The sequence below is a fragment of the Scylla paramamosain genome, chromosome 40 (genome assembly GCF_035594125.1).
Source record: "Scylla paramamosain isolate STU-SP2022 chromosome 40, ASM3559412v1, whole genome shotgun sequence".
Taxonomy (NCBI): Eukaryota; Metazoa; Arthropoda; class Malacostraca; order Decapoda; family Portunidae; genus Scylla; species Scylla paramamosain.
The window spans coordinates 1,047,958-1,072,447 of NC_087190.1; the positions used below are offsets into that span (position 1 = coordinate 1,047,958).

Genomic DNA, 24,490 nt, shown 5'->3' on the forward strand with positions numbered 1-24,490 from the left:
CTCTCTCTCTCTCTCTCTCTCTCTCTCTCTCTCTCTCTCTCTCTCTCTCTCTCTCTCTCTCTCTCTCTCTCTCTCTCTCTCTCTCTCTCTCTCTCTCTCGTGCTTTCTTCCCAGTCTTGCTAGGGAGTTCAATTCACATGTGGGTCGTGAGGCGCTGCTGCTCCTGTACGTAGATTGGTGCAGTGGAAAGTGTTAGCCATTCACCACTATTCCTCCCTCACAGACTCCAGGCCTCCCTCAGGTGGCTCCTCCCGAGGCAATACCCGCCAATGCTACTCCCGCCCTTCTGTGAGAGAGAGAGAGAGAGAGAGAGAGAGAGAGAGAGAGAGAGAGAGAGAGAGAGAGAGAGAGAGAGAGAGAGAGAGAGAGAGAGAGAGAGTGTGTTCTTCCTTCCCCTTTGTCTTATTCCCTTTATTTGTGTGTGTGTGTGTGTGTGTGTGTGTGTGTGTGTGTGTGTGTGTGTGTGTGTGTGTGTGTGTGTGTGTGTGTGTGTGTGTGTGTGTGTGTGTGTGTTTTGATTTGCTTTATAATAGTGTACGTCTCTCTCTCTCTCTCTCTCTCTCTCTCTCTCTCTCTCTCTCTCTCTCTCTCTCTCTCTCTCTCTCTCTCTCTCTCTCTCTCTCTCTCTCTCTCTCTCTCTCTCTCTCTCTCTCTCTCTCTCCCCTCCCCTTCACCCACACACAGAACAGTGAGAGAAAAAGACACAAACACCTTTTATTTTCTCCCCACCTTAAACATTTCAGTGAAGCTCTTCACGCCATCAGTGCTCTCAAGCTTGACTTTACCTATCTCCCCTCCGCCCTATCACCCGAGCCGCTTGCCCTGGCTAAGGCCGCACGGGATCAAACGCAACCTTTTGTATTCATTTGTCGCACCATCCTGCCTCCTTCCTACAGAGCTTTTAATACTGATTGACTGACTGCTATTCTGGACACAATGAATGAAATCTGCCCCACTCCCACCACCACCACCACCACCACCACAATGTCCCTAGTCTATTTTTACGCTTTTTCTTTCGTTCTGTTCCGGGAAAAGAAGGTGGGGACGGAGAGAGAGAGAGGAGGAGGGAAGGGGGTGATGGAGGTAAGGAAGGAAGGAAGGGTGGGAGAGAGAGAGAGAGAGAGAGAGAGAGAGAGAGAGAGAGAGAGAGAGAGAGAGAGAGAGAGAGAGAGAGAGAGAGAGACCATTTCACGCTCAGACCTTTTCTTCCATTTACATAATCACGCCTCAATACTCCGCGCTAAGCCCCTCACTCTTCCCCACACCCACAGGACCCCCGGAGAAAGGCGTCCTCATCCCCCCGGTCGTGGGCGCGGTGGTGGGCGGTGTGGGCGCCGTCCTGGTGCTGGTAGTGGCGGGGCTTGTCCTCACCCACTACACCCACAGATCACGCCCGCAGAACCAGAGTAAAAGTGAGTCGCCGCCCACACTCACGAACGTGTATGTGGGCGGCGGAGGCGACGGCTGCAGCGAAGACGCCCACTCCCTGAACAAGGCGGCCAACCCTGATGTGGTGAGAGGCACAGGTAAGGGCAGAGAGAGAGAGAGAGAGAGAGAGAGAGAGAGAGAGAGAGAGAGAGAGAGAGAGAGAGAGAGAGAGAGAGAGCATATCTAGGGTGGGCAAGGGAAGCTGCGATAAGAAGAGTATAACAGATGGCAGTATTTACAGCATCTTTAATATGCGTACTCATCCTGTTAAAAAATGATAATGCTGCCCACCAATATAAATTGCGTTCAAAGTTGTTGTTTTTTTCAAGGGATTTTAATAAATTTATTTCAAAAGTGAGGCAGTACGTGGTCGGGAAACTACCAACAAAACGCTTTATTTATTCATTTATTTTCTGCAGTATTTTAAATGCATATTACTTTTCCTTCCAGCACGGTACGCGTAAAAACATAAAAATAAGCATATAGTTAAACAGTGAAAAAAAAAAAAAATGGGGTGGGAATGTCGCGTATTTCTGTTGTAATTAAAAAAAAAGCGAAAAAAATGTTACGTATTTCTGTTGTAATAAGAGAAACACAAAAGCAGCAGTCACACATTTCTGCCTTAATGAGAAAGACCTAGCGGTGGTGGTGGCGGAGGTTACGAAGCTGTGATGTGTGCTAGAGAGGCGGTGTTAATCACGTCCTGGGAAAGTGCTCGGGTAGTAAAGAAAGCATGACTTGAAGAAGCATGTGATCTACTAGCATACGTATTGTTATTGTTGTTATTCATCATTGTTCTTATTGTAGCTACACTGATAGTCATTAACGAGACTTAGGAATATGTCTTAGTAAATTGCTGGAGTGATAAAACTACGAATTACTTGTAGAAAATAAACGAATGTATAATGTTATAATTCTTAATTGCAGAGGAAATTAGTTTTTTTTTTCGCAGTGAGAGAAAGAAAAGAAGATAATACGTAACGTACGCAACGAAATTATAAAAATAATGAATTGCTTGTGAAACATTTGAATAAGTATATACATTTTTTATTCACGGAAGAATTGGCTAGATAATGAAGGAGAAAATTATAATGAAGCAAGCTAACGTATTATCATCATAGAAAAAAAAAATCTTTAAACTGCAAGAAAAATATAGGTAAATAAATAAAAATAAATATATAAAAATTAAATGAAGATAAAAAAAAAATGAAGCGAAAAAAAAACATACTAACCAAAAAAAAGCTAATTTCTTCCAACTTGACACGCTACATAGAAAACGGAGTAAGACAGCCTAGAAAAAATAAATAATAAATAAAATAAACAAAAAAAAAAAAAAAACCTAAAAACTCGAGGGAAGCGGTAACAAAAACAAGTGGAAACTTCAAAGAGCTCCATGTAACAACACCCGGGAGGAAAGGAAGTGTTTGTGTGAAGGGGCTGCGCTAAAAGTCTCGAAAATAACTCTTCTCTGCCCCGCTGAGGACGTGCAGTGAGGAGCGAGACACGGAAAACAAGCAAGGACAGAACTCGTGTGCGGTGCAATGAAGGCGCTGCTTGGTTACCGCTTGCGTGCTTGCCGAGTCTAATTGTGCGTTGATGGCTAAGATGGTGTAGTTTTCAGGTGTGTATTTAGGGTTGGTTTGGTGAGAGAGAAGGAGAGTGGGGAGGGGGAGAGAAAGAGGGGGGAGAGAGGGAGCGAGAGTAGAGAAAGTGAGCTAGAGTGAGAGATTAGAGAGAGAAGAGAGATTAGAGAGAGAAGAAAGATTAGAGAGAGAGAAGAGGGATTAGAGAGAGAAGAGAGAGACTAGACAGAGGAGACACAGACAGAGACAAAAACAAACACACAGACAAGTGACAGAGACATACACATACATACACACAGACAGACACACAAGCAGACAAGAAAAGTACAGTAACATTAACACCCACATCAGCAGCAGCCTTGGGTCCCCACGCTATCAGATCCCATCACGAGGAGAGCAGCAGCGCGGTACACATAATAAATCCAGCTCTCCTTCCTTGCTTCCCAGACCACTTCGCGCCGAGCATTACAGAAGCAGCGTCGTGAAAGGGAAGCAGCTGGGGATCGCTAATGCATTGTCCCGCCTCCCTCGTGTCGTTATTTGCAGAGACTTTTTTAACGTTTTTTAGTGAGGGAACTGTTTGCCTGTGTGTGTGTGTGTGTGTGTGTGTGTCTGTGTTTGTGTCTGTGTCTGTGTGCGCGCCTCGCTTGCCTTTCTGGGATGATGGTGTTTTAACTCAATCCCTCGGTAGCTTTGGGACGAAGATGCGCTCCACTTTAAGCAATATTTTCCTCCCCTCCTCAAGGCTTCCAGCTGTGAAGGAGAGAACGTTTCAAGCCCACCATTGTGTTGCGAAGGGATTTTCTTTTTTTCTCTCTCTCTTTTTCTCTTTTGGATGCAAAACAAAATTATTTTAACCAGATGTTTTTTATTCTTTCTTTTTTTCTTTGTGTATTATGTTTATTTGAAGTTCGGCGCTCTGTGTTAAGATATGTTTACCGTTTCTCTCTCTCTCTCTCTCTCTCTCTCTCTCTCTCTCTCTCTCTCTCTCTCTCTCTCTCTCTCTCTCTCTCTCTCTCTCTCTCTCTCTCTCTCTCTCTCTCTCTCTCTCTCTCTCTCTCTCTCCATCCAGTACGCACTAGATAATTACACCATTTTCAACGCAGTATCAGACTTTTCAGTATGCAAGTGGTGAGCAAAGACAGTCTTTACCACACTGGATGCGTCTCTCGTTGCTCGTCTCCTGTACCTCGCTTCTCACTTCACTTATTCATAACAGAGCCTCTTGAAAGTGTATTATATAATTATACTACAATGCCGAAATAATTCATAATGTGTCATGGAACGTGTTTGTTACCGTGTTTGTTATCGTCGTCAACATCAGTATATAAAAAGATTACAGGCAGGATAAAAGGCACAGTCGTTCATTTTTCTTCATATAAGAGGAGAATTTTCAGGCCCACTAAAGGTGCCAGTCCACAAAAAGAATTGTCAAAAAAATTGTCGAGAATTTGAGCAGAAGTGTTTTGAAATATCCCTCTTGAAAGTTCAAATCAAAGGTGAGAGGAAATAGAGCAACAGGCAGGAAATTCATAGTTAAGCAGTAAAAGGGATGAAAGACTGAGAAAACTCGTTAATATTTGTAGAGAGATGGACTGAATATGGGTGAGAGAAAGTAGCAAGTCTTGTAAAGCGAAGCCACGGGATGAGGGCAAGCATGCAAGATTAGAAGAGCAGTTAGCGTGGAGGTAAAAATAGAAGATAGTAAGAGATGCAACATCGCGGCGGAGGGAGAGAGACTGAAGGTCGTCCGTTAGAGGAGTTGATAACATGAAATTTTTTGCACGTGAATGACCAAATAATTACGAAAACACACTTGAAGTCACCCAGATAACGTTCACTAGAACTTATGAACCAGTAGTGGAAGCGAGACACTGAGACTGTTGAGAATACCGTTACAACAACACCACCTATATGCAAAACGAAGCACGCCTTTCATCCTCTCATGCATTAGAAGACCCAGCACCTGCCTGACGTAGAGGTGACATTACACTGTAGTTTCTTGGTTGCATTAGACGTTAAACACTGCACGACTTGACCATCACGGCGGACTTGGAAAGGAAGGAGTTATTTTCACTGGTTCCTAAGAGCGTGTTGTTATTGGCACTGGAGACGCGGTAACGCTTCCGTAACGCTTCCCTCCCGCCCTCGTGAGCGAGTCGAGGACATTCGCTGAAATTTGAGCAGCAATTACTAAGAGTTCATGTATAATTTCCGGATACTTTGCAGGTATTTTAGTGCATTACAGGGTCATTAGAGGAGCTTTTAAAATTAATTAGGCCATTGCAGAGAGATTGGCCGGGGTGGGGGGGGGGGAGCTAGGAGATGGAGTGAGACGGTGATAGCGAGGGGGTTGAGAGAGAGAGAGAGAGAGAGAGAGAGAGAGAGAGAGAGAGAGAGAGAGAGAGAGAGAGGATGCCCCACCGGTAAAAGATCATAAGCTCAGTACTAAAAGTTTAATCCGTTCACTTTACAAAACCTTTTCAATTTTCACAGTCATATTTAAAAATCCTGCTTTCCTTTTAATCTACACGAGTGGAGTGAATACCTCGGTTAGTAAAAGACTTGATGGAAACAGTAAACCCTCCTGAAGGCCGCTCGTAAAAGTCAGAGTAGCGTCACTGACACCGCGATAATGGATAGGAAATAGCGGTAAAAATAATAATAATAATGGATCGCCAGCACAGTGGACGCCGCATGCAAAGGTGATTAAAGTTGAGGAGGAAACCAGTGCTGTGTAAAAAAAAATAAAATAAAATAAAATAAAATTTTTGTCGTTTTTCACATTGATTTCAAGCTGTGTGTGTGTGTGTGTGTGTGTGTGTGTGTGTGTGTGTGTGTGTGTGTGTGTGTGTGAAAAAAATAATCAATAAAATCGTAATTCTATTGTTGATATAAAGATGTTCAATATGCTTGCACCATCCTCGCTCTCTCGCGCTAGTTAGATATGTAAAAAGATAGATACAAATCCCTTTTTTTGCCTTAAGCTTAAGAATACGACTTCTATTCCTGGATGGGTTATTAAGTGTGCGTGGTTTGAATTCGTCTTTCTTTATCTCTCATCCTTACCATATCTGTCTCATTTCTGTTTCTCCCACATCTAACTCTCTCTCTCTCTCTCTCTCTCTCTCTCTCTCTCTCTCTCTCTCTCTCTCTCTCTCTCTCTCTCTCTCATCACCATCTATTCCGTTCCTCCTACATCTTCTCTCTCTCATTGTCTCTGATCCACACATCCTTATCATCTCCTCCTCCCCGGCATCAGATCTCTCCCCCAGCGTCCCGCAATGCCGCCCGTGAGCTTTGGCGGCGCATGGCACACATTCACGCCAGTGCTTAAGGAAAACGTAATGTAGTGGTCGTTGTGCGCGCCTTCATGAGTTGCGTGTAGAGAACGAGCCTCTTGGGGCCTCTTCCGTCTGGTTATTGGATTTTCTCGCGCCAAGGCTTCGGAGTAACTCTGTTTAATGGGTTACATTATATGTGAGGAGAAAGAGAGAGGGAGAAAGGGTTGGGGGAGGGTGAGGGAGAGCTTTAAATTCATTGTAAATCTTTGCATTCCTTTTTTTTTTTTTTTTTTTTATTCACTCATTTCTCTTGTGCTTTATTTGTGTATGCTCGAGGTCATTGTGATTTTTGGGGATTGAGTGTATGTGGTAGAGGGTGGGAGGGGTGGTGTGGTGTATGATGTCACTGCGAAGTATGTGGTGCAGTGGCGATTAGTAGCTGTGTGTGTGTGTGTGTGTGTGTGTGTGTGTGTGTGTGTGTGTGTGTGTGTGTGACATATATACAATTACACATTTCTGTCCTTCGATATTTCCGTAAGTTCCTTGTTTTCCTCCTGGACACTTTTCCCTCCGTGTGAGTTTTAGATTTAGAAGGTGCGTGGGATGTGCAGTTAAAGAACAATCATGGTAATGCAGAAGAAAAATGTCAGTTCCTCAAATCCTTGCAGTACCACGCATAACTTTACATTCAGGATAATACGAAGAGGTGGAGTAAAGCTGAAAAGAGGCATGTAAGTGTCGCTGTAGAGGAAGGACTAAGTGTACGAGAGATGTAACGAGCAGAGAAATTCACCTCGGTATGTGATGCGAAAGGCAGTGTGAGAAACGAAGTGGGAGCCAGACCCTTTTTTTTCTATCAGAGGTGATGAGGACAGGAAAGGGGATGTCCGGGAAAGAGCGGGTGAGTAGGTAGAGCATCATGGTGATTGACAAGGTGAGAGAGACGTGGGCTGAGTATTTCAGGTGTTATTGAATGTCAAGAGGGTAGGGAACCGGATGAGGAAGAGAAAGAAAGGTGCCAGGAGCTGCTTTCAGATTGATGATACAGGACAGTAGTAATTATTAACACAAGAACACAGCTCCTTTTTGTAATTTCATTGTTATTATTTCATTTTTCAAGTGTGTAATGTTGAGAGAGAGAGAGAGAGAGAGAGAGAGAGAGAGAGAGAGAGAGAGAGAGAGAGAGAGAGAGAGAGAGAAACCTGCTCGTGTGTGTGTGTGTGTGTGTGTGTGTGTACATGAAGAGATGCAATGAAAGACCGAAATAATAGAGATGTGAAAGAAGAGTGGCAGTTATATATAGAAATGTTGTGGTGGTCTGAGGTATGTAGTGTGTGTGTGTGTGTGTGTGTGTGTGTGTGTTGGAATGAGGGAGAGAAGTGAATGGTGGAGTGAAGAGTGTTATTTATGTGTTACAAGATATGAGAAGAGAGATTGTGTGAGATGCAGGAGGGAGTGAAGATTGGTAGGAGAGGCAGTGTGCAGCTGTGGTGGGGAAATCTCGTCTCTGTGAGCTATGTGGTGAGATGAGAGAAAGAGGTGGTAGGGGGGAAACTTCAATGTGTGTGTGATGGTCTACATGAGGGCGGAAGGCACACAAGACAGGTGGAAGAAGTAGTGGAGGAACCGTATGCAAGAGACGAGTGGAGTAGTGGAGGAACCGTATGCAAGAGACGAGTGGAGAAGAGGTAGTATCAGCAGACCTGTACGAAAAAGGGAGCTATTATTGTGTTAGTACGTGGTTTGTGTAGCTGTGATTTTGCTGGACAGGCTGTGGTGAGTCGACTGTGATTCGTAAAACATTCTGTGGGGGGACATCCTGTGGGTCTATGGGCTGGGGGGGAGAGAGAGAGAGAGAGAGAGAGAGAGAGAGAGAGAGAGAGAGAGAGAGAGAGAGAGAGAGAGAGAGAGAGAGAGAGAGAGAGAGAGAGAGCTCAGGTTACGTGGCATGGGTTAAAAATAAAAATTTTAGGCTCGCCACAAAAGCTTTATTCATTATTCCTATTTGTTCTATCATGGAAATTATAAACTAGAGCACTTGGTTACCAAAATTATGTAAAGCTGTGCATGACCATTAAACTAGAATAAATAAATAAAAAAAGAAAAAACTACGCCGAGATGCAGGCATTAGGGACTATCATGTAACAGGCGACAAAACTCCAGCACGTCTGTCTGAGCAGCACTGCATTGACAAGGTCGTTTAAGGGTAAGAGTCACTCTATTGGTTGCTTCACCAATCAGATTCAATCACCAAGCTAATGACCACTCAAACGTCTGAACAGCGCAACATGAGCAGGAATGTTCCTCTCACGATCAGCGTCTGCTTCATCTTACTCTCCCAGCTGATAACTAGCCACTGTCTTAGCGGCACCGCACACACTGGGCTGTTCTTCCTCGAACAAGGAGCGTCCGCGCTATCACCAGTATTGACCACACTGTCTCAATAACATCCACCACATCAGCGGTGGTGCGGTGGTGTTGATTCATGGACAAGCGTACACACCCGCACCTGTTCTCTACCCCAATGGTTGCCAGACATGACGATGCTGTCTCAAAAGCACAGCATAAGCAGAGGTGTTTTTCAACGGGGGTGCTTGTGCTCCCGGCTGTTCCACCTTTTGGAAATCGCTAAATTGAGTACTTGATCTGATGTGACTATATTACATGTAATTAACTTAATTTCTCATTAATAAATAATTTTTCTCAATCAAGTGACTATGTAAAACTAATTTAATTTTTCTTACGTACAATTCATGAGCGGAAAGATCAAGGTAATGAATGCGAGTCAGTCGGGGAAAGAACTTCAAAGTCTTCCAGCATTGATATCATGTATGATTTCAAATATCACCTGTATCCCATTTCCGATTAGCCTATGTTTACGTCTATATTGGTATAAGGCACTGCATGGCTGCCTGCATAGTTGAACAGCAGGCAGTAACCAGTCATTGATTAACCTCAAGTCGGCACCCGTACCACAAAGGATGGATGAATTTTTTTCGTAGTTTGCAACAAGTGATGGTATCCAAGATGAGCAAAACACTCGTTCGAATACTATATAATTTGAATTAAGCAATTGTTTGATCTTTAAACAATTACTCCTGACATAACTTAGACACACCGACACATTACTGACAACAGCACAACACACCTCAGACTTTACGAAGACTGGCACATCGCTACAGAACAGAATTCCTCCCTACAGGTCAGGAGACTGGCGGGCTGGAGGAGGCGGCGAGTGCGGGCGCGGGCGCTGGCACCGGTGTGGGCGCGCCTCGCTGTGTGGAAGCCGTGGCCATCCTACAGGGCAACACCGTGGCGGGCGTCACCACCACGCTGCCCAACCCCAGCAAGGTGAGCGTGGTGAAGCCCCGATCAGTTAGTAGTAGTCGAGTAACACACCACTCGCTTCCACTGTGCTTAACGTTCTTCCCTCGCTGCTTAGAATTATCAGCTGTCACGTTTTTATAGGGAGATTATCAGCAGATGATGGTGCCTACTTAACACTGAGGGAACCCTGCAAAACAGTAGAAGCGATTCCACAAGGTTGGTTATTCGGCTAATGATCACTGGTGGCTATTGACACTGCCACGTGAGTTGTGATGCCAGGTGATACCGGCGAGTGGCCGGTGTACTCAGCCTGTGTGTGTGTTGCTTGCAGGGCATGGACGTGGAGTACGTGGAGGTGATGTCCGGGGCCCCAATCAGCTCTGGTATCAGGCGCCGCGAGGACCCTGTGGTGTACACCAGCCTCGCCCCGCACCCGTATCAGCCGTACCCAGCGCACGTGCCGCAGATGGTGGTGAACCCGAGGGACTACGGCCGCGACGCTGACTGTTGCATGCCCACCACCACCTCCCTGCATGACTTGGCTGGCGTGCTGCATCCCGCGCGAGGCCACCACTCTGCCGCGCAGGACAGGAGGCGCGACGAGGGTGTCAACGTATACGGGACCATACGCCGTGGGGGTGACAGGGCGGGGGAAGGCGGCGCCCCTCCGCACCCTAGGGCAGTGGGCACCTTCCTGGCCACCAGTCACCAGGAGAGTGCCGTCTAATAGTCTTCATATAAGTAATCGTGCATCACATTCCATTTGATTCCTGTTTGACGGTGTATAGCTACAAAGTTTACCCGTGTGTAGGTGCTTGTCACGCCCACTGCCTCAGCGCCAGGAACTCTGTCAGCGTGTGAGGCCCCAGGCAGTGACTCCTGCAAAGACACTCCTTCGCATCGACTCTGCAATGCACAGTGGCGGCGGCGCGTTATCAGGAAACAGGGATAACAGACTCCAAGCAGATCCCAAGCCACCGCTCAGGGAACCTCGAATGTCCCTCACGAGACGGAGCACAAACCAGCACAACGTTATTTAATGCGAATTATATAGGTAACGATTTATATATATATATATATATATATATATATATATATATATATATATATATATATATATATATATATATATATATATATATATTATATTATATTCATAAAATCAGGAAATAAAAAAAATCGTATTTTTTAATATTTTTATCTTCATTTGATGTTTTTTTTTTTTTTTATTTATTCAAATGATGTAAAAATACAAGCCGAGATGTCAGTGTGCTCAAGACGAACCTTTTGATAAGAACGCTGTAAATATGGAAAGAAATCAGGATGAAACGGCAATCATCAACGAGATACACGGCGGAGTCACCCCACAGGTGCACGAGTATGAGAACGAGACAAGTTGAAGGACCAAGGATTGTGTACCTAACGACTTAAGAGACCAGAGGTGTTCCTTATGAGACAAAAAGTGTTTGCCAAATGACCAAACAAACAAAAACAAGTGTACCAATTTTTTTAGACCAATAATGATGTACTAAGTGAAATTAGGCCGAAAATTGTGTAGCAAACGACCAAAAATGATGTACTTAACGACTTCCAGATTACGGATTGCGTGGTGAGCAATTGAAGACCACAGGTGTTCCGAACGGCTGAGTACTTAGCGTGGGTAGCGAAGCGCACTCATTAGGTCAGAGCTTTGTGCTTCAAGGGAGGGAAAGACTGCAGTTTCCACCACAGTGTTGAAATAATGTTGGTTATTATACATGCGCTTTGACAAAGAACATTGCGAAACGCCGCGATGTGATAAGAAATACACACACTCATACACACCAAGACTGATACCTCGTACTTATCACCACTACACACCAGTATGATGACACCACCACTACTACCATGTACACTAGACAACAAACTGACCACACATACCATCGCTTGAACCGTACATGCAGCCTCAGCATTAATACGAATACATAGCATCTTTCCATCGATGTACACTCCCGTCTCCACATCACCATCAATCTCTTCAACGTAGTAGGCAGATCCACGTGTCAACATCCCCCATTTAATTTTTCTCATTTCCTACCTCGGTGTGATTTTACAGTTATAAAAACTAATAAAAAAATTTATATTTGTCTATTCCGAATAAAAACGCCGTGAGATTTATAATATGTGTAGATGGATTTATATTAGAGTTGCGTCCCATATTTCATTTCCAAGTAATTGTTTCCTCTCCCATCACTCACTCGGTTGATTACTGGTGCACCCGTATCCAGTTTCCCGGCACACCAGTCTATCCACCTGTGCACGGAAGGGCTACCCGAGTCACTTTGCCGGTATACGAAATTGTAACGGGTTTCTGCTAACCGATGTAATGAAGGATCGCCTATCCAGTTTACTGGTATACTGTACTGGAATGTTACCAATCACATCGTATACTAGTTCAGACAGGAAATATTGTATACCAGTAGAGACAGAAGTAATATTTACACGTTTTACCCGGTGGATTAACGGGCTTGTGTTCACCGGGTCATTGATATACTTGTCCTGAATGTTAATCGGTGCACAGTAAGATGATCTGTCTTAAAGATCACCGGTACACTGAGCTCACGGCGCATCACACACTCATAGGCAGCAGTCTCATGAACTTGGTCGCAACATCTTCCTTCTCCGTCCTCCTGTCCTTTCTTCTCTAATGGCGGGGAAAATCTCTTGAAATGCGGTTAAGCTAAATTTAATATCAAAGAAATTTGATATCAAGAGACAGTATAGTGGAGGCGAAGCTTGGAAACCTCACGCACTAGATGTCATTCGCCCAACACGGTGTCTGTCCACTCCTTCCTTAATAAAGATTTGTAAACGTTAAAATCAACACTGGATAGATGGATTTACAGCGGAGCCACAACGATTGGGAGTAAGAGATGTAATGGACTGGAATAACACCTCTGAAAATTGATTCTCCCCCATTTGGAGTCTCGACTTAAGAGCGGCAGTTTTTATTTATTTATTTATTTATTGAACTCTTGGCCGGACTCACGCACGAAAATAAATATAGGGATCGATTCATTAATACACAGGCGACGTAATAACTGAAGACGCATCCATTAATTTTTAGGCGCCGTATTAACTGGACACTAGTATATGGCGCCAACTTCACTTGCCAAGCAGGGAAAGGAACAGAGGGTGTGCCTACTGCTGTCGCCTCTGCAGATAGTGATGCGTCAATAAAAAGGTTAAAATGATTCATTGATTCATGTGCTTAAATACGCCACAATAACACACACACACACACACACACACACACACACACACACACACACCTGTTACGAGACAATTATAATAAAATGATCTATAAGAAATATATTAAACCCCAAGTAACATTAAGTAAAGGTGAAGAAATTTGTTATATTAACCTACATGTGTTTTATCTTGGAAATGTTGAGTCAGACGAGGGCTGGACGTTATCTCTTATCCACCCTATTTCCTCATGGTTTACTAATTGTTTATGTATGTATTGTAAATAGGTGTGAGTGCAGGGGAGGGAGGAGCCGCCCGCCACTGGTTCGCGGTCCACCACCATCTTGTTGCCAAAGAGAACTACTAAACTAAACTGGTCCCTACACAACTTGAAACAAAATCTAACAATTGTTTACGTGTACCGATTTAGTTTGTGTATATATGTAGATGCATATATGTTACAACATCCCGTTTAAATACTGCACTATATAAGTAATTATACGTACTTAACTGACGAACGCGGACTAGACAGAGAAGAGAGCTCACGTTGTGATACTGAGGAGTCGCCCATCCTGGACCTGTGCTGAGGTAGTGATCCATGAGGCATATATATAAAGTTTTGTACATCTTGAGACGATTGTGAAAATATTTTTACAATAAATCCGAACGTGAGTGCTGCTTTCCTTTTCCTCCCATAATATACACAACTACAGTGACAGAACACTCAAGACGCAACAAAATCCGCGCCCAGGTCACCGAACCACGAGTGACAGGCAAGCCATAAGGAAGCGGCATCACCGGCCACGCTTCAAGCCCCGCCACCGCGACAAGGCGACTCCCCACGGCAGGCAGGGGGGAGGAAAAAAAGGAGAGTACTGTGAAAGTTAATTGTTCAAGAATAAGAAGTGGTTAATTATTTATGAACAGGATTTTTAAAGTTATTTTTTGCCTGGACTAATCCTTTACATGTGTCTGTCATTGCAGGTAATTCCGGTTATCTTCTGGAGCCTTTTCAAATGACTCCTGTGAGCCGGCCAAGAAAAAAATGTTTTTTTCCGTCCACCAACAGCATTTTTCCTCTGTAAAGCTTCTTGCGTGAGGGTAAGTGTGTGTTCGCTTCAGACAAGGTGAGGTATACACCACTCCTCGTTTCGGAGCTCAGTTCTCGTCCTTGCTCCGTTACGATTATTTTGTGCGTTTGTCTTAATTGTTTTTTTTTTTTTTTTTTAGGGTCTGAAGATGGGATGCTCCATCCCGAAACGTGTTGAATGAAGATCAGTGTTACTTTGTCTTCACATTCCCGTTTCCTTCCAGAAAAAAATGTTTTGCAGAGGCCACAACTAACTAAGACTGAGAATTGTACAAGAAAAACCCGCATGGCCTGCATATTACCAGTAAGCTAATAAACTAGATAGACGTCGGGGGTAGTTACTTTCCAGACCGTCTAAAACCCTGCATGGAGCTGACAGGTTTGAATGGAGAGGGGGCTGCAAGGTGGCAGCTGTAGCCATTAGTGCGGGTAATAGGAGAGGGGAGGTCTCGGATCTTGGATGCATCAGCAGCTGGGAAAGAGGCGCCGGACATGCTCCCCACCAGCGTCCATGACTGGCCATCAGCCGTAAAGTCGAGGCTATCGAGGCAGTGACAAAAGCAGTTCCAGAGCCACCAGGAGGCGGGGCACCAACCCATATATCTACCTCACCCTCATCGTCCGAGGCAGCATGCGCAGAAACCTACTTAAGAAGAGGAGGTTCATCATCCTCACTATCTCTGTGACGTTGGCGCTCCCTCTATTTTTAAAAAGAAACAAAGTGTGTTCTGAGATGGTATCGGAAACCAATATACAGCACAGAAGGGCGTGTGCTGCACAACAATAACAATGACAATAGGCTTCACAAGCACGATGGAGGCTAAACTGATTGCAACTCCGCTAATAGCTTATGCAAAATAGAGATGAAGCCCCTAACCACGTATTGAGACTAATAAAAAAAAAAAATAATAAGAAGAAGAAGAAGAAGAAGAAGAAGAAGAAGAATAGTATCAAAATAGAGAGGTGAAGCCCCCAACCAGATACTGAGAATAATGATATCAAAATAGAGAGGTGAAGATCCAACCAGATATTGAGACTAATAATAATATCAAATCAGAGATGTGAAGCCCCAACCAGGTAATGAGACTAATAATAATCCCAGCAAAATAGAGAGGTGAAGCCCCCAATCAGGTATTGAGACTAGTAACAATGCCAGCACCGACACCAACAATACAAACATACCCAGAAGTGAAGTAACTAACAATTCAAAGACTCAAGGGCGAATTCCCAGGCGAAGCATAAGGAGCGTGGCAGAGGTCCCTTGGCTGTGGTAGCTGCCGCACAAACAACGAACAGCTGAGGCCGAGCACATGAAGCAGGACAGGTTGGGATAAGCAATTGGTGCAAGCATGACAGGGTTCAAATGTTACACTTCCCCCAACCACTCTTCACCACTGTAGAGGTCTGCTGTGACTATTCAAGCCACACTCAACAACATGTAGCAGCCACTAACAGGGGCAGTGTGTGATGGCAGCCACGGGACCTGTGCTGCTTGCGACACAACGCCCAACTCGCCCCATAATACTAGTTCCTGCGTCGATAACTGCAACTCTATCTTCAACCAATGCATGGCCAGCTAACGAATCCAGAAGAACCACACTGGACTGCTGGTCTTGCCCTGAAGGATGAGGCTCTCCAAGATAAAGACGCTTCCTCGTGCCTATCTCCCTCCTAACCCTTACCCTTCCTGCCCCGCCCTCAACACCCTTAATCTTATAAATAAGGCATTTTCCATTGGTTTGTCACTCTAATCCTGGACAGTGGATCTTCTTGCATACACTGGCACACTACTCCCTTCGCTGTTACCTCCAGCGATGAGTAAGAAGTTAATATTCCAAGAAGCAACCAACACAGTACTTACTCTTAATGGCAGCACGGAAGAGAGGAAGGAAGGGCGCTTCTCACTCCTCAGTCTTCTGAAGAGTCCACTGTTCCAATACTGCCTCACGAACTACGATTTAAAAATAGTATCATAACGAAGAAATAGAGCATTAATACTATCATGTAGTATTTTTTTTTTTTTTAGTAATAATAAATGCTACTATGACTTATACATACCATAAAAAAAATGTGCAAAGATAATTTCACTGCATGGCGGAAGAGTAGAAAAAACGTAGCCTAACAAAACTAATATATTTAACACAAACACACTGCGTAGTGTAATGGTCAGCACGCTCGGTTCATAACTAAGAAGACCCGTGTTCGAATCCGGTTCGAATCCAGGGCGCGGCGAGGCAAATGGGCAGCCAGCCTAGCCCTATACATGCTCAAGGGGCACAGCCAGCCCGGCCTGTCATCCTCACACTATTCACTCAGTCCTCCGGCCTGCACACGCCGCCTCAACATCCCATACGCGCTCACTTTTTCCTGAACAGTCCTGCTTTGTGCGGGCGGCCAGACAGGCCGCCTGAACGTGTATGGCGCCCTTGAGTAGCTCCTGTTCATCAAGCAGCAGGTAAGTGCGGAGCAAATAGGCAAGGCAAGATGGAGCCGCGGATGCGTGAGTTGCACCAGGTGTCGCATCCAGCACTACGAATAATAATAATAATAATAATAATAATAATAATAATAATAACAAGAATCGAGAGAGGAGTTACATTTAAAGCAGTAACACAAAATCAGTCTTGCAGTCTGCCACACAAAGCAAGGATCCACTGCCAGCAACAATCAGCCACGCAATGCTGTGCACCATGAATCACTTTGGACATTTATTAATATGTGATATAGTTAATATTTCAACAAAATTTAAATAATCATGAATCTGAAGTGCTAACGTAATATGGCAGAGTATTCTTGAAGGAGCGAGGCACAGGATATGGTGGTTGTGGTGGTGGTGGTGTCTCGGTGCGCGGGAAAAACAATTACACAGAGGGGGAGGGGCGTGTCGCGCGAGATAAAAGTGCACAATGTGTTTGGGGGTGCATGGAGGAAAGAAAATTAATTAAAAAACCTGCCAAAAAAGAGTACAAAGGGGAACCTCAGTGTCTCGGCGGAAAGAAAGAGAAAAAAAAAATACGATATAAGTTTTTAGAAACAAAAGTTTGGAGGAGCAAACGAGGCAAGAGAGAGGCCGAGGCGAGGCCAAGAAAATGAGGCACGCCGAGGAAGGTGGACTTTGAATATAAAGGCAAAGAAATAATGAAAACCTGTTGGTTACCGAGTAAGAAAATGCAAGCGAGGTATGAATTATTAAAACATGAAATGAAAGTAAAATTATTATGTAAAAATTATCACCCTATCAAATGCGTTCACTGGGGAAGAAACTGTATAGGCTACGTACTACATATACAGATATCAAAGAAACGATAGATAATCTGAAGAGGTATTATGTATATTGATCAATAAGACCGCAACTTCTGAGCTCCAACACAATTTACTGTTGCGTATATTGTGATCATAAAACTCGCCCCGGTAGTGTGCCATTCCCCTCACCAGAGAGGCGTCGGGTTCTAATCCCTGCTCAGTTGGAGACGATTTGGACTTGTCTCCTTTCACGCTGCCGCCTCAGCTGATATGACAATAGGTAGGGGACATAACAGAGGAGCTGTGGCCTTGTAACCCGGGAACTCCGCCATGCCAAGACGACCAAAGCTAGCGTGGTGAGGTATGGTGTAACTCGTTCACCCAAACCACTGAGGGAGATCCTTGTCTTGATATGAGCTTGTGTGAGCTGATGATAATAATTGTATGTACTTCACGACTGAGAATAATACATGTGCAAGCTTGATAGGCTAATAGATTGGCTGAAAAAAGTTAGTCACCAGGATCAGACCATATACACCACAATACTATAAAAATGCAAAGAGGTTATTAGTGAACCGCTAGTTACTCTCTAGAAAATCACTAGATTCAGGAAATTTATCGATAATGTGGAAGCATGCGAATGTAGTACCAACCTTTATATAGGGAATGTTGAGTAGTGTTTTTCAGAGCATGAAAAAAGCCTTCCTCCCTGTACCCGGTTCCTCTTCGCGCAGTTCCATGAGAGTTTCAGCAACCAGTGCTAGTTACAAAAGCCAAACTGATAGTGCTAAATTGTACAAATAGTAGGGAGACCACAGACCTCTTAAACATTGGTCTGGTCGGTAAATGACTGCCTTTGTTAACCACTGGAGAAGCTAAATGCTGCAACCTGAATAACGCAGTGGCCGTTTGCTGGGATGGCGAGCAGAACAAAAATACAGTAAAGTGGCTGAAAAATTGAAGTGGGAGAGGATGGGGAGAGAGAAGGAAAATCTGTTATAGGAAAAGAGGCTTGGATAGCGGAGGAATAAACTATATGTTTCTACACTGGGTGAAATTCTGAAAATCAATGTAACTTTTGTCTCTGTATCTTTACTGTCAAAAGTCAAGTTACCACCAGCATTCATTACCACTCACTTTGTCATTTCTCCTTCGTCTTACTTAAGTGGTGTGACGTATGAAGATGAGAGGACTTGAAGATTGAGAGAAAGCACCAAACATGCGCTTCTAATTCTTATAACATATTTCTGCCGTTTAGTCTCCGTCAATCCAGGTTTTTCATCCGTATTAAGGAAAATATACTTTTTTTGTTTCAGTTTTAGTCCTTTTTTCCTTTTTCTTTCCTTTCTTTCTCTTTTTTTCCATAGTTATTGCACGAGCCTTTAAAATCCTTACAAAACGCCGTAGCCCCTCCAGTCTCCCCTGCCATTACGGGCCAAACGTATGACCCATTAGTATTGCACTCCCATTAACGTGAAATTTCCCAACAATTGTCTCTTTAGATTGCCATTGCATAGTGTCCTGAACCCTACACTTTGTTGCCCGCCAAATAACACGCCTACAATACACTCGTAATGGACAAACTATGTATGTAGGACAAGGCATGTGAACAAGAACTCCTGCAGCAGACGAGCGTAAGTAGCTGTTAGATACGAGAAATTCTTCCTCTTGTTGTTGTTGCTGCTGTTGTTTTCTGTGACAAATGCACAGCAGAAAACAAATAGCTGCAGACCTGTTGGCCATTACGAAGCTGTGCCCCTGTAATACAAGACGTTCACTGCAACACGATGAATTAATGAAGATAGTATAGATAGACGGACAGTTATGTATCTGATTTTTGAGGGGGCAGGCGAATTCATCCCTCCTGTGTTCTTACGCCCCTCTAAGAGGCGCGCCTTCTAGTTTCTGAAGCTACTTAAATTAACTAACAATCGCCATACTGTCGTAATACAAGATTCAGAGGTGGCTGTTGAACAAAAAGGAATGTTGCAGAGTAGTTTGTGATTAATGAATTGATTGGTTGATTTAGTTTGTGGCGCCGCAACATCGCTGTCATATGGCGTTGCTGCAAAATTTTCAAAGCCATAAAGATTGCAATTGTGATAAATTAATAATATGTCAATAAACTGTGAAAGGAATAAGCAAAGTCAAAGATTTTATGTAACAATGAAACAAACTGCAGAAAGTAGGAATGGCACACGAGATCAGCTGCACCAGACACCCAATGCACCCCGCCACACCGCCGCTGCTGCCACAACCACCACCGCTACCGCCGCCAATGATGCACAACATTAATAACCTCTGAGCCGGGAGCCGCTGACACCGGGAAGCAGCGCAAAGAGGTTTCTCACCGCGCGGGAAATGAACACTTACTTTTACAGCCAGACAAACACGAACGCTTCTATAAATTACCGCGTCAACATCCGCACTGAAACACGCGTGCACTTTACATCCGTTGTTTACTGACACCAAGCGAAGGATAAATACAATTTTCAACATTATTACTGAATCTCTTCCCGTCTGTCTCACTCTGACAGAGAAAACTATTATTTTGTGATCACATTGTGTAGTTCGTTGGATGTAGTGAGTTGGACGGTTGTGGGTGGCAATTAGGGCCTGGATTCAGCAAACTTACTAACTAGGCATTCTTCCGAGGGCCAAGTTACCATGCCGCTACCAGAGGTGATAAATCAGTATTCAGCAACGCCATAGCAGCGGCTTGGTAAGGTAGGAGAGTTGTTGCTGCTGGTGCTGGTAGCCGCCAAACAATATTCATGCGACTGAACCGTGTCCATGCAGGTGATACAAGATATTTGATGTACAATTACAGAAAGCGGGTGAAACGTATTACTTCACGAGTAAAAATGGCGTGATTTTGCACAATAATGTGCGCTTTTCAGAGAAAATCCTTCACCAAGACAGATGGAAGCGACTTTGGAAGAAAAATAAAAGTAAGACAAAAGACAACGGACAAAAGTTAAAGAAAAATATTGGGAAACACCGATGAAGAAGCTGGAATATTGGTGGGCTGAAATATCCTCCCTGGTTGTGTCTTCCCTCCTTGATATAAAACAAAACGGCGGCAGAAGGGAAGCATCAGGCCGCCTCGGGACTGGATTGCAAAATAATGTTCTTTACTTTTACATTTATGAAACGTTTGCTGTTGGCTTTTCCTTTACTCTTGGTTTATTTTAAGTCCTTTAAGTGTACCAGCCTCTGCACGTTGCCACAAAATAAATAAGAAACACAAAGGAAGAAGAAATACCAACATTTCACTGATATTTGTTTGTTCTTGCGACGCTGGTTATGATAGGCTATATAATTATAAATCAAAGTAAGGGACGTAGGACAGAAAAAGCGAACTTCCGAGTGATGCTTCGTGTGTGTGTGTGTGTGTGTGTGTGTGTGTGTGTGCGTGTGCGTGTGTGTGTGTGTGTGTGTGTGTGTGGTCGTGCGTGTTTCACAAGCAGGAGTGAAATGTTCCACTCCTGCTTGCTGGATGTGCGATGAGTAAGGCACAACTTAATTAACGGATGCCTGGTAATTAAATCCAGGCCTGATATCGCACACCCACGTCAAGAATGTGCCCAAAATTAATATACTGATGGCCGCGCTGCCAGGGAGAACACAAAGGAACGACAAACAGTAATAGATTACCATTAGTTTTGAAAAATTTATAAGAGAGAGGCTGAAGACAATCAGTTAGACGAGAGTAGCTGATAAGACGAAATGCTTTTCATTCCATCCTTTGCACAAGAGCAGTGCAAGTGGAGTTGAAAGTATTCAGACGCTGGTTGCAATTATTTGTCTTTTAGTTGTAATATTCAGGCGTTGGTAGCAATTATTAATTCACAGATTACTTACGACCCATAGATGGTGAGTGAACTATAAAAAAAATATAAAAAATCTTCTCTACATAAAGGAAGCGTAAAATATGATAGGAGGGGAAAGACTCTCTGGTCAGAAAAGAAGTTTGCAAGCTCAGTTTTTACGAGTTGGCGAAAAGTTGACGTGGGTGCAGCGGAAGGGAAGATACGGCGGTTATCACGGTGTTGTGCAGAATGCTGAGGAGGAAGACGCTGTAACTCATGCCAAGAGTTAAGAGTTGTCAGGATGTGTTTTGCACGTCTTGATGAAAGTTTTATGCAGTGATGTATTCCGCAACTTTAACGGTACCATTAGTGTTGAAGAAGACACAAGGACACGAGAATGAATTTATCTGGGATGTGCAGTAGTGTTGCCGAGGAAGGATAGATGTGAGTAAGCTGACTGCCGAAAAGGTGACCAGAATGAGAGAGAGAGAGAGAGAGAGAGAGAGAGAGAGAGAGAGAGAGAGAGAGAGAGAGAGAGAGAGAGAGAGAGAGAGAGAGAGAGAGAGAGAGAGAGAGAGAGAGAGAGAGAGAATTTGAGAAGAGGTAAAACAAAGCATTGAAAAATAGTAGTGAAGATCGGCGATATGTGATAATTGAGAAAGGTTTAAAAAAAAAAAACAGGAAGGGAAAAAAGATCTAAAAAAATTAGTAGGAAAATTGAAGGAAACATTCTGAAGCAAATATTATAATAAAGTCACTTACGTCTCAACTACAGGTTTCTTTTTGTACAAGACCTCACTGCTGCATTTTCTCTGAGGTAGACTAGTTGTGGAAACTCTGGAAAATGTGTGGTATTACTCCTGCTTCAAGCCTGCGTGACTCTTCCATCTCTCAAACTTAAATCATGAAGATGTAATTTCCATAACAAATAATACTTGCGCCGGAAATAAGTACTGTGCGAACCGCGGAACTAAGGAAAGCATCTTTGCGTATAGTGCAGACTGCTGTTGATAATTTAACTGCTTGTGACGTTGTGAGGTTTGTCATTGAACCACGTGCCTTCATTTGAGAAAATAATAAAATTCCAAATGCTAAAAGGTCTGAACTTTTCGATAATTTCTTTTCTGGCAATAGCACCTCAAAATTATACACAAAAACTGCATTGCATTTTATTTAACGAAAGAAAAGAAAGCATAGCAGTTAAAAAGTTCAATTGGAAATGTTCGGGAAATCCTCTGAGTTCCTGATTTTCCGTAGAGTAACACTGGAGTAAGTATTAATACAGCACAATAAAATACATTTCTTTCCTTAACCTTGAAGCCAAACACTTTTCCTCGTTCAGTCATCATTCATCATCTTTCTTCTCCGCCAGGCCCTCGCCGGCACTAACTAGCTGAATTATTACTCTTTTTTCTCCTACAGAATAAAACCTTACACAATAAAATAGCTCTTTCCTTACCGTGAAGCCAAACACTTTCCTCGGTCAGTCCTCATTTGTCATCTTTCTTATCTCCCTCCAGACCCTTCTCGGCACAAGCTCTCTGCGTCCCCTCTCTCTTCCTCCCTCCTCACGAAGCAAGGACCAACGCTGAAAATATACCACAGAAGGCGAGCTTATGCACAAACTGCAGAAGGGGACAGGCAACAGCAGGCGAATGCACTTACATTATAAAAGACTTTTCATCACTATTTTTCATGTAGTTTGATTTATAATATTGTTTCTTTTAAATTCCTACCTTATCGTGTCTTCTCTTCACATCAGTGTCTTTTTTTTTTTTTTTTTTTTTTTTGCGAGCATTCTGTCTGAACCCGCTTTTAAGACAATTTAGAATATGAGAGTCTGTTAACCATTTCTCAAGGATCGTCAGGCCACGCACTCACCTGGTGTGTCGTGTCCAGCGCATAGCAAGCTAGACATCCACGGAGGCGAAGCAAACAGTTCACTATAGGGTGCAGATTTAAAGCAATACGCAGATAGCTGTAGGCCATTACTAAAACAGACACTCGTTATAGTGTGACGGGACGTACACACACACAAACACACAAACCAGCGAACACACATATATTATTGCTTACCTTGCCACAGGTTAGTCAAGAATAACGAAATTCCCCCACTGGACACGAGCAACCCTTAACGCATACACAGATCCAACAACAGAGACAAGCGGCGCGAGGGCGAAGCAACAACCCATGCTTAGCGGAGGCCAGCAGGGGGTGAACGAGCGGGTGCTTGTGTTGCCATCTAGGTCTTGGAGAAAGGAAGACTTACTCACTATCCCGATCTAGGGTAAGGTCACGCTAGCAAAGGCGAATATGTGTTTCAAACTTTTATGTCTATAAATATTTTTCCTTTGACTAATGTCTTTTCTACGTACATTGAAAAAAAAAAAAAAAGGCATTCTTATTCCTTGTAAGATAGACAAATTCGATCACGTGCACACTTTTCCGGAATGCCAGACGTAAAAGTTGAATCCATGCACAGTACTATTTCTTTGTTGCATAAGCCAGTAATCGAAAATATTGACACCTAGGCGTAAGTATCGATCTTTCATTGTAAATAGCTGGAACTGCATCACAAGTATCGATATTTTTGGTATCGATACGCCCACAACGACGCCAGACCCAGAGACTCGCCGCCAGGAGAGACAGGTACACACGGAGTTCCCTGTATCTCCCTCTTGTCTTTCTTTCCTTCCCTCCCTCTCCCCATGGATCGTGAATTCCCCGCATCTCCATCTTCATTTTCTTCCCCCTCCTCCTATTCCTCTTGGACGCTGAGTGCCTCACATCTCCCTCTACCTTTCTTTCCGTTCCTCTTCTCGTGGTGGCCTCGTTTCTTTCTCTCTCTCACATCTAGACGAAGGCAATTCCCAGTTTCTTATAACGTGGAGGCCGCCGAGTGTCCTCCTCCCCCGACGTCATTCTTCACGTGCGATAACTGTTATTTATTGTCCGAGGAAGCCTGGTCATAAATCATGGGCTTTTCAGGCTCTTGTTCCATCGTGACAGCTGACAGCACCATCTGCCATCCGATTTTTTCACTACTTTATCTTCTATCGCATACGTGCTTCTGTACTTATTTATCTCTATGTTTCCCCTGTTTTTGTTTATTCTTCTACCTTGTTTTCTTTTATTATTTTATCTTTAGTCATCAAGAGAAGCATTTAAAACTTTTATATAACATACACTCATATATTTTGTACATATCTACAGAGAGAGAGAGAGAGAGAGAGAATTTCTCCTCATTGCTGGCGTCATCCAAGTTTATTACAAAACCTTCAATGGAGTCATTGATCACTTCATGCCACTCTCTACGAACTGGCCTTCTATTTTCTTGGCGGCGCCACACACTTTTGCCGGTCTGGTGGGGAGATTTCATTTATTGTTTCTCTGAATAACTATTCAACCTTGCGTAGTTTTTTTTTTTTTTTTATCGCCATTTGAATTTCTCACACGAATCCGTGTAATGTTTCATTTGTGCCCACGCCAGCTGAA

General features: G+C 43.6%; 1 protein-coding gene and 1 long non-coding RNA gene across 2 annotated transcripts in view; one reads left to right on the forward strand and one right to left on the reverse strand.

Moving 5' to 3' along the window:
* The window catches only part of LOC135092667 (nephrin-like), a 117,144-nt gene extending 106,456 nt beyond the window's left edge, over positions 1–10,688 (forward strand). Inside the window, exons 13-15 of the mRNA XM_063991272.1 lie at positions 1,272–1,526; positions 9,498–9,646; positions 9,954–10,688. Of these exons, the coding sequence (XP_063847342.1) occupies positions 1,272–1,526; positions 9,498–9,646; positions 9,954–10,349 (800 nt within the window). The 3' untranslated portion in view covers positions 10,350–10,688. The remainder of the gene's footprint in view (positions 1–1,271; positions 1,527–9,497; positions 9,647–9,953) is intronic.
* LOC135092668 (uncharacterized) lies at positions 1,102–23,210 on the reverse strand. The gene is made up of 3 exons (XR_010262996.1): positions 23,072–23,210; positions 22,455–22,583; positions 1,102–1,505 (listed from the first exon to the last, which is right to left on the reverse strand). It is a non-coding gene; the product is annotated as an uncharacterized LOC135092668 (long non-coding RNA).
* Between the last annotated feature and the right edge of the window lie 1,280 nt (positions 23,211–24,490).